This window comes from Tinamus guttatus, unplaced genomic scaffold, assembly GCF_059628265.1.
Source record: "Tinamus guttatus ecotype Peru unplaced genomic scaffold, ASM5962826v1 Tinamus_guttatus_pri_ptg000094l, whole genome shotgun sequence".
NCBI classification, from domain to species: domain Eukaryota; kingdom Metazoa; phylum Chordata; class Aves; order Tinamiformes; family Tinamidae; genus Tinamus; species Tinamus guttatus.
The window spans coordinates 679,728-689,861 of record NW_028288628.1 but is presented as its reverse complement, the minus strand read 5'-3'; the positions used below and the strand labels follow the sequence as shown (position 1 = coordinate 689,861).

Below are 10,134 nucleotides of genomic sequence, written 5' to 3'. Positions count from 1 at the left end.
ATAAATGTGGAAATGTCATACGATGGTCAGCAGAGTTTGGACTAAGAGAACTCTGTGGTGCAGCTTTAAGCTCTGCTTCATTTTATTTTTTTTTTTAAGCCTGTAGACAGAGGCCACCATTTCAAAACCAGCACAGAAGTTCTGAACTGATTGGAGTGGCTTTTTTTAGTCTAAGTTACCTTTGCTGTAACAGATGCAGTGGAATAACAATGTTTACAGGTACCAATGCTGATCCCTGCTCAATGTAGCATTTTTATTTTATTTTTTTTAACAAAGGCAGGGATGGGTTTCTTTAATTTAAACTGCACAAACATACAAGGATGTTTTTTAAATGGAACCTTCTCTCATGTGATACTAAACTAGAGCACTTCAGTTTACAAAACAGCAAGTTCATCTTGGTGGAAGCTAGCACAAGGGACTTAAAATGAGGAAAGGCTGAAGACCTACACTTGGATGCTGTTGCAAAACTATAGGCCATGGCTACCTAAATCAGAAGTAACGATTGCTGCCACAGGGGTCTGTGTACTTCAAACTTACTGGCTTAAACAGATGCATTTTAGCTTGTTGTATTCTGATGGGTTTGTCCACAGCTTTGGAGAGTAATATAATCTTATAACTTAACTTTCCTAAGGCAACTGGTGTTGTGTAAAACTACAGTCTGCTTAGGATTTACCACTAAATGGTTTACATTTTGGAAGATATCTTAAATTGTTTGGAGCCCTGCAGTTCAAAGTTTTGAGGAGTTACCTCATTTAGATAGAAGTAGTAGAACCTTGAAGTTTATATTTGAAAGTTTTGCTTTAGTGGATTGCATTTGATTGTTTTGGCGAGGCTTTGACTCAAAAATGGCACTTCACTGCCGTGCTCAAATAGGAAATGACAAGAGTGAATTGCTTCCCATGAAAGTAACCATTTTAACTTCTGTGAGTTTTTATTTTGAGTGCAATTTAGCCATCCACAAAGTTTCTGTCTTGAAAGGAATTGTTCTAATTCTTCTGAAAGTGTCAAACCAAGGATGGTATTGGCTTGCGCCACATTCTCGTAGTGGGCAACTTTCAGGGCTTTTTCAGTAAGAAACTGCAGTTTATTTCAGTAGGACTCTGCCTCTGCCTCCACACTTTTCTTTGCACTGTTCATATCACAGATCCACTTGCCACTGACTTGTTCTCATTAACCAAGTGACAGTTTCCCTGCATTGTTGATGTTTGTAGTAATTGCTTCAAGGTTATGCAGCGTAATTAGAAAGTAGCGACTTGAATATTAGCAAGGGAGGAGGGTATTTATTATGCATACTGTGAACTGCCTTGACATCCTGCGGCCCGGGTGCAGCCAATGGGCTTTTCTTTAAAGCAGTGTAACGAAGATTGCTTTGAAGTGTTTACGTAATAGCACATTTATCACATTAAAAACCTAGTTTAGCACAGTGGACAAAAGTAGAGATAATTGTGTAATCAACTCTTAACTTATACACCGAAGTATGTAACTCTAGCAAGTACACAGTAAATAACGGGTAGCCTTGGCCCTGTGTTTTACTCTGACATTTCTAGCCAAGTTGTCAGCTTCTTGTTGCTGTGTTTTGTGCTGAACTTTGTACCTTGTTTTTTTTTTGTTTTTGCTTATGAATCAACACATTTTCTGTAATTTTGTAAAATACTGGCCATAATCTTTCATTGTTATACATTCAAGTTTAACTATGGGTTTACAGTGAGTGGCTGGTCTGTAGAAAAATCCATTATACAAAGCTGACTGAATGCTTATACCAGTTGCACTTAAATGAACATGCCCATTCTCATTAGCTGATGCAGTAATATATTCAGTTTATCTATGCATTGCTGGGATCTTAATGTAGACAGAGACTTGTCTAAGGTTTGGGTTGTCAGCAAGTTGAATGGACACTTTAGTTATTTAATAAAGACTTTTGACCAAAATTCAGAAAATGATATGAGAGGAAAATGAATTCCGGCTAGTCTGAGAGATTTTTTTAAATGCTGATCTTATTTAGCCTGTGGGCTAGCTAGCTGGTATCGTTTACTTTTAATTCCTTGTTGAAATGAGGCAATAATTTGCAAGATTTTGTAAATATGTAAATGCTTCATATCTTTTTAGATATCTATTTCAATATTTTCTGACTACTTCTGTGCATAGGAACATTTTTGTGCATGCTTGATGTGACATTCATAAATATGTACCACTATGACTTTATCCATGTAAAATAGCTATTTATTGAAATTTTTCTTTTAAAAGCTGGACTTACTTATTTTTCTCTCATTTTAAACATTTAAATGGAGAACTTGTTACTGTTTATTAAAAGAATTGCATTTGGGAAGTCAGTGTGAAGATAACCATGTGGTGACCGCATGAAGAAGTCCTGCCGTGGCTCTTAGGTGGGGAAGCACAATTCTTGTAACAAACTGTGATGAATTCTTTGTCCTTTGCCACCCTTTTTCTTCATACAAACAAACCAAAAATCCATAATGGGCAATTGCAGTGCTGGTGAATGTTTCCGTTCTGCGTGCAGGGAGGCTGAGGAGGAGAGCTGATTCATTTAGAAGTGTAACTGGTGCTGTGATTAGAGCAATACTTTTCCTTTTGTTAGTCGCCCATCATCTTCTCCTGCTAGGTTTTTAAATGTTTAGTTTTCCTCTCGTCATGGTCAAACTGCTGAAGTTACTTGAAGGATGTACAATACTGTTTGAAGAATACTAAATTGTGTACAATTAGGTCAATGAATTGTGCAATTGTTTCCTGTTTTTAAAACTGAGAGTCAGAAATGTAGGAAAACGTCAGCTCCAGTAGAACATAGTGATACTACTTAATTTAACCAAAGTCTCTAGTGAATATTTCAGCGTTGAATGTAAACTAATGGATAAACTGACGAACAGGGACACTATTTTGCCCAGCGTTACAAGCACATTGTCTACAGATGGGGAAACTAAATACAGTAATTTATAAAATAACAACAAGGTTACTATTTTTTTTATTCCTATTTTTCACTGAAAGAAGGAAAATACTATCTGTTGTAAAATACAGTAGGTATGGGTTTAGTCTTCGTAAGAAAGCAGAGATTCCCGTTATTCTCAGTTCCAAGTACCCTGTGCATAACAACAGATTTTAGTGACAATCGGAACAGGTTTTAGTATCAGATGTTCAAGAGGAAGTCGCTATTGTTGCATTGGTTTTAATATTTGTACATAAACACTGATTTTTTTGAGCATTATTTTGTATTTGTTGTACTTTAATACCTGGTGTACAGTTCCAGAAATAAATGTCTGGAAACCTTTCTTCACTTGTGCAGCTCTTCATGCATCTGCACCCTGGTGCACCATCTGCATCAGAATTACTTAGCACCACCGCTGAGCACCTTTTGAGATGCTGCAGGGAGCACTGGATGGCACCCTGCCCTTCTGCCCAGGCTGGCACAGGGAATGTCACCAGCTTTGGAGGCTGAGAACTTTTTGGTGGCAGAAAGAAGCATGGCCCGAGATGACTGAAATGGAAATGGAGGTGGTTAAGTAACGAGCAATTCGGTGTGCGTGGAGGGGTTACATTTGGAATTACAGACACCAAAACCAGTTAAAGGCTCCAGCATTGCAGGCTCCCGGAGCAAGAGCCTGCCCCAGCATTAGCTTGGATCTTCATGCTCAAGCTTCCAGAAAACGGCCCCGAGTGTAACCACAGCACTTTGTGAGATGCAGGTTTCTTTTTGCCTGCTGTAGCAACTACCCTCAAACACCAAAACCAACCTCTTACCTGTCCTAGCTCCTGGAGGAGCAGAAATTTACTCATTGAAATACTTGACAAATTACCACTTTTGCTAGTGAGATTGTTATCACCTTGCACTACACAAACTATAAAAAAAAAATCCTTTTTTCTTTACTTAGCCCTTCCACAAGGACATTCAACGAGGCAGTGGCCCCCCCTCATTCCTTGACAGAAGTGTTATTTATAAGCTCTTGCCCCTTGGAAAGCTGTGTTACTTCACAGTATGACTGTGAGAGTCACTACTGAGACTAGCATCTTAGCTCTCTTAAGGAAAGCAAGAAACAAAAAGCAAAGAAGCTCTTAGTATTTGAAATGCTACAGCTTAAAGCTGAGCACAGTAGTACTTCCTACATCCACAACTATCATAGAGCCAGTTTCATTTTGCGTGTTCACAAAAATAAAACACTAGCTTGTCTTGATGTTTAGACCCGAAAAACGAAGATGCCTCTCCACACATAGAACTAACTAACTGCTTAAAAAATCAAAACCAACAATAACACCTCTTTAAAATTTGGTTTCTTTTCCTCAGAGAAAAGGTGGCTAAACCAAAAAGGACCTCCCGTTCCCCACCTGAGGTGGACATTGCGTAATGTCCATTTTAAGTGTGAGAATGAAATGGTAGAAGATGAAGACTTGAGTCACAGTTCTGTTCAACTGCACAAGCTAGGAGATGCAATGGCCCATCCAGAACTTACTTAATTTTCATTTTATGAGCTATTGCATGGACAGCTGAAACACAATAAACTTTAAAAAAATACTAGGCAGATGAGAACTGAACATGAACAGCTTACAGCTTTGCCTCTGCATGAAACGTGTTTTCAGAGAAAAGCAACCTGCAGCTGGCCTCCTAAATGGCCAAGCACAGCTCTCCATTACGCAAAGATGCTCGTGGAGCTTGAAGCACATACACACTTTATTTATTTTAATAAAACATATTTCTTCAGTCTATCAACTGAATAATTCAGTTAACAACAGTGAAGTAATTGGAAAAAAGTTCTTCTCCTTGCTGGATGTCTCTGAGTGTAACAAGCACTACACACCTCAGGTGGCTGCGGAAAGAAAAAAGGGAAACATGAGAAAGCGAACAATCCGATTTCATTCTTAATTCCTTAAACCTCTTAATCGGTAGGGGCTAAAACAATGTCTGTATCCACAATATCTCTGAGAGTAACATGCATAGGGCAGGCCAGGCAGCCCGTGAAAATGATGTTGAAATAAAGAGTGCAAAGGTAAGTAAAAATGGTATCGTCCATAAGCCCCATGCTGACAGCAGTGGCTGGCAGAGTTTTCCTATGACTGGTGGGGGAATAACTTCCTCTCCAGGTTTCATAAAAAACGAACATGTCCTAAAGCAGGAAGATGATGTGATCTAGGGAGCTGGGTACATCCTCCTGGCGAGGTGGGATGTGGAAGGGAAGAAGCAACGCCTCGGACAGACCCCACTGCTGCAGTGCTCCCCCACCCCGAAACATGAGCCAGGGCTACAAGCTCTTCCATGAGAAAGAAAAAATGTATCATCAGATTACCCATGTTATCAGAACTGTAAATATCCATACCGAAATGAGAAATTACCTACATTTGAAACATATGCTGAAAAGTATTACTATGGTAACAGAAACAAAACATAAGAACTGATCTAAGGCATTCACAGATCACACTGGAGTGCAACCATGGCTTGTAAAACTGTCTTCTGAGCTACACTGATGCCATTTGTGAAGATGTAGGAAAAAAGAACAAAAAGAAATAGGGAGCCCTGTAATTTGCTTACAATGGGTCTAATCAAAGAGCTAACACTTCTCCTTACACATGGGCACCTTCATGTAACTCATCTTTACATGGAAAACTTCCCTCTTCAACCATGTAGGTCTTTACATACAGGATACTTTTACCACACAGATCTACGAGCTCTTGGATTCACTGCTGACCTCTGTATGTCGTGGCTGTAGACGATGTTTGGAAGATACTGTTTCAGTTCTACTGGAAAAGATTCTGGCACATCAAACTCCTGGTAACAGACATTGGCATCTTTTTCTAGGAAGAAGGAAAAAAAATGACTCTAAGATACCACAAAACTCTTTAGAGTCTCCCTTTAGGTTTGGAGATGTGCAAGCAGATCAAACGTACTGCTGCGAAAGGGGTGCCTGCTTTGTGGGGCCTGAAAACCATGCTGAAGTTACTTGTAAGTTTGCTTGTAAGTTTTCAAAAAAGTAGTTGCAATAGTTATTCTGATGTCAATTTTCACAGTAACAAAAGGTGTCACGGAGGGTGACGGCGGGGAAAGCACCAACTGTCCATCATGGGCAGGGGAATTTCTTTACCTGGGCTTCGGCCTGGGAAGAGCAGCGCCATGGGACAGGGCTCCGGCAGCCCCCGCGGCAGAACCTCTCTCCTGAGGCAGGACAGTCCGAGCGCCCGCGCGCTGCCTTTGGCAGCCCCAGAACTGCCAGCACTTCACAGCCATAGCCATGATACAGCCGCTTTACTCCTCCAGACCTCCGTACCAACAACTTTTATGTGGAGGAAGAAATAAAGAATTCCTTCTCCCATGTCCCACAGCTATGCCGTAACAACGGTATCCTACATTTTGTGTGGACAGGGCTTCTTTCTCCAGGAAGTCAGGAAGCATTACAATGCCAGCGTGGCAGCACCCAGCCGTTCCGCGCGCGGCTGTCCCGCGCAGCCCACAGGAACAACGCTGCGCACTCCACGCACCACCTCGCTCTTCCCCACTACCTCCCCATCAGCCTGCGGCCCTCGCAGAGCGGCAGGGTGACAGCGCCTCAGAGGGAAGGGCGCACACTGCGGCTCCAAAGGGATTCCGCACCCCACTCCCAAAACAGCTTGTTCCCACAGAGCCGAACCCAGGCCCGGGCGACGCTCCAGGCTACTCACCCCGCGAGCAGTTGTTCACGTACTGCCCTACGGCCAGCGGGTTCTGCGGGGCGGCCGTGAGCCAGCTCGCGTCGCTGGTGCGCAGCGGGCCGAGCCGATCCCTGCGGCTGCAGGACCTGCAACGAGCCCAGCGCTGACCCGAGCCGCGGGCCCTCCCGCACAGGGGCTGCTGCTGCTGCCACCTGCGGGAGCGCGCACGGCGCCGGGGCGATGTGACACACTTGGTGCACGCAACAACAGGTGAAAACACATCCGTGATACTATAAAATAACATACTAGGACTTTCCATCTGTGTGTGGTGTCTATGTGACTCTAGTGGAGGAGCCAGCACGAAAATGCCATGTACAACATTAGAAATCTATGGCAAACGCTACCATTACACAACTGCCGACACATGCGGTTTACCTCTAGGGGGTGAAGGCTCATTGCAATACCAAAGTTCACCCCAGAAGTTAGACCCGTGTATGAGTAGGTCCTTATTACCCTTTTTTTCTTTTTAGTCCTAAGATTTTAGCTTTACATTTGCACAATAACCATCATTTCAATGGGAGCTGGAACAGTCAAGCACAGGCCAGCCTTAGGTTTGCTGTGAAAGCTTCCCGCTCTCAGACTTGGGAGCACCAACCTGCACCATCAGTGAAGTCCACACAGAAGACTTTTTCATCCATCAAGCAAACTTCATTAAAAAGCTCAGAAATATTTTGGAAATGGCATGTCACATCCTGCTCCTATTAATATTTTTCCTACAAGACACAGGCTCTGCACATCAGTTTTAATCAACATGTATCAGCTGTCTTTAGAGATGGAGAAACAAGTGCTGTGCTTTTTGTATTATAACACAAGACACATAGGAATGGATAATATTCACACAAATATGGCTCAAAATAGAGTCACACAGCATTATTAATACCACCTTTTAGAGTATCAGTTGAGGAACACCTCCCTGTTTCTTCTCAGCACTCACCTGTATACTGCTCTGGATAGCCCTTTGTCGTTCCCATCTATAAGAACACCATCTATGCACCTAAAAATAAAGGGATTGCCAAGGGACTGGAAAAAGATGGGTTCATATTTTCTGTACACTGTACCTGTTGCAAGACAGACAAGATTATTTCAGAAGAAAATAAATTAACCTGTCAAAATCGCTTTACTCAAAGCAGACAGAAGGTCAGAACAAGTTTTTGCTTCCCTATTGCCAGTGTGTGAGCGAGCACTCTTGTAAAGTGCACAGAGATCCCCCTTTGCTCCCCTGCCTCCACTAAATTAGTAATTCTGACTGATAAAAGAGCTGGGAAATGCCAAAGTGAGGAGAAGACCAGGCAGATCATTGCCACAGGACATGCCCCAAACATCTGGATGGGACTGATCCTGGCCTGACCTGGGTTCCAAGTGCAGACTGAACAGGTGGAAGGGGAGGCTGCCCTGCAAACTTCCATCACGTTGTAGTCTAGCTCCTCTACTGCATCGTCAGCAACTCGCAGCAGAAAACCTGCATTTACTGCATACACTCCCAATGAGCCAATGTTCACCTTTAACTTGTGTCTGAAGAGGACTGCAGGGTTACAAGTTAATCTTTTATATTTTTAGTTGGTATTTGCTCGGTTTACAAGTCAAAGCTAACAGCTAGATACTCAGGTTCTCAGATTCGTCCCAAGCCTGTCCCACTGGCACAAGCTACAGGGACCACATATGGAGGGCAATTCTGTTGACGAAATGAAACAGAAACAAACCCAAAGCATTTCAGCAGAGCCAAACTAGCTCAGCCACACCGACAGAATCACAAATCTGCTCAAGCAATATAAGCAAATGTCATTCCAAGAAACAAGGAGGCAAAACAGAGAAGTGCTGATCTGCCAAACATACTTTATGGAGAAAGCTTCACTGAAAAAGAGTTTTACTTTCACTCTCTAATCTGTTTCTGTGCTTTGAAAAACCTGGTAGACTATCAGCTGACCTGTGAGAGACTCCCCCCAAATTAAACTGTTTTCTTAATTTCTGTGTACTTCTGTGCGTTCCTTCAAGGAATCTGGATTAGTTTTCAGGCAGCTGAAAAACACACATTGAGTACTCAAAGGTTTTTGAAAATAAAGCAACCTCCTACCCACCAGAATACTGCTTTCCTTATTTTGAAAATAACCTTAGTCAGTTTATACACAGAAACAGTCACCATAACTTCAAAGAGTCACAGAATGCTTGGGGTTGGAAGAGACTTCTAGAGATCATCTAGTCCAACCCCCCTGCACACGCAGGGTCACCTAGAGCACGTGGCACAGGACTGCGTCCAAGCGGGTTTGGAAGATCTCCAGAGAAGGAGACTCCACAACCTCTCTGGGCAGCCTGTTCCAAGGCTCTGAAATAGTGATATTGTTAATGAAGGACAGAAACAGAACCTGTAAAATAAAAACTGTGCAACTTTGGCACTATGATTGGTTGGAAAACCCTCTACCTACTCAGAAACAATAATACTATTTCATTACCTGGATACATAGACACAACGGTCCCCTTTGGCACAAAACCTTTGGAAATGAAGACGCCGGTTCCAGCAGATAGCAGCGAGCTTTGGTCTCGAGCAATGCTGAACCCTAGTGTGTTAAAGAGAACCTCCCCAGGGCTGCACATGCGCTGGCACCGACGGCTCTGTGCATGCACACGGGGTCTACCCAGCTCAGGAGTTGGCAGTCCTAGGTATTTATGTCCAATTTCAGGACATAAGGCCAAGACGTGGGCTTGTTTGCTCAAGTCATTTATGAACAGAGCTTCAAAGACTTTCAGTAGTGTCACAAAGACATCTTTATCTGCGATAATTTTGTCTTGGGAGTTTTCTGGAACATAGCGGAGGGTCCTATAAAGGAAAAAAAGGAACAAGAAAGAAAAGATATTTTTCCTAAGAGAAGTATAAGAAAGATATTTTACAGAAGTTCTCTTTGGATTTGTTTTAAACAAACTGGCACTGTAAAGAAGACACTCTTGTATCTTTCCACCCAAGATACCCTGACATATTTACAGCACCAGCTGAGCTCATTAAACACCATGAGATCTTAGTGGCATTTAGTCAAACGATCACTATACTTTTGGCAAGAATTAGGGAGAGTTTTCATACCAAATGGGTATTAATTTATTCTACATATAATTAAGTTCTACCCGCTTAAAATTCAAACAGGAACTATTTTTAGCATTAAAAACTAGAACAGACATACCATCCTGCTGGGGAAAAAATAATAATAATAAAAGAAATGCACGTGCCTACTTCCAGCATTGCTTTTAACATTAAGTGCTAGGTTAAATTAGCCGATTTCTATGCGCGGGAGACCGAGACAGTTTTCGGAGCGGCCCAGCGAGCACTCGAGCCCGGCGGCGCTCCCGGCGCCCGCGCCGCCGCGGCCTCCGCGCCCACCTGCGCTGGCGGCGGAGGTTGAGCGCGAGCCAGGGCACGAAGCGGTACTTGTAGGAGTCCCAGCGGCGCCGCAGGGCGCGCAACAT

The 10,134-nt window shown here is 42.8% G+C and overlaps 1 protein-coding gene across 1 annotated transcript; it reads right to left on the bottom strand.

The window, feature by feature from the left end:
- Nucleotides 1-4,598: 4,598 nt before the first annotated feature.
- Nucleotides 4,599-10,134, bottom strand: SETD9 (SET domain containing 9). Its single transcript, XM_088520609.1, has 6 exons — nucleotides 10,049-10,134; nucleotides 9,132-9,496; nucleotides 7,619-7,742; nucleotides 6,655-6,770; nucleotides 5,688-5,793; nucleotides 4,599-4,811 (listed from the first exon to the last, which is right to left on the bottom strand). The coding sequence occupies exons 1-6, from the start codon at nucleotides 10,132-10,134 to the stop codon at nucleotides 4,724-4,726; spliced, it is 885 nt and encodes a 294-aa protein (XP_088376735.1). The 3' UTR covers nucleotides 4,599-4,723.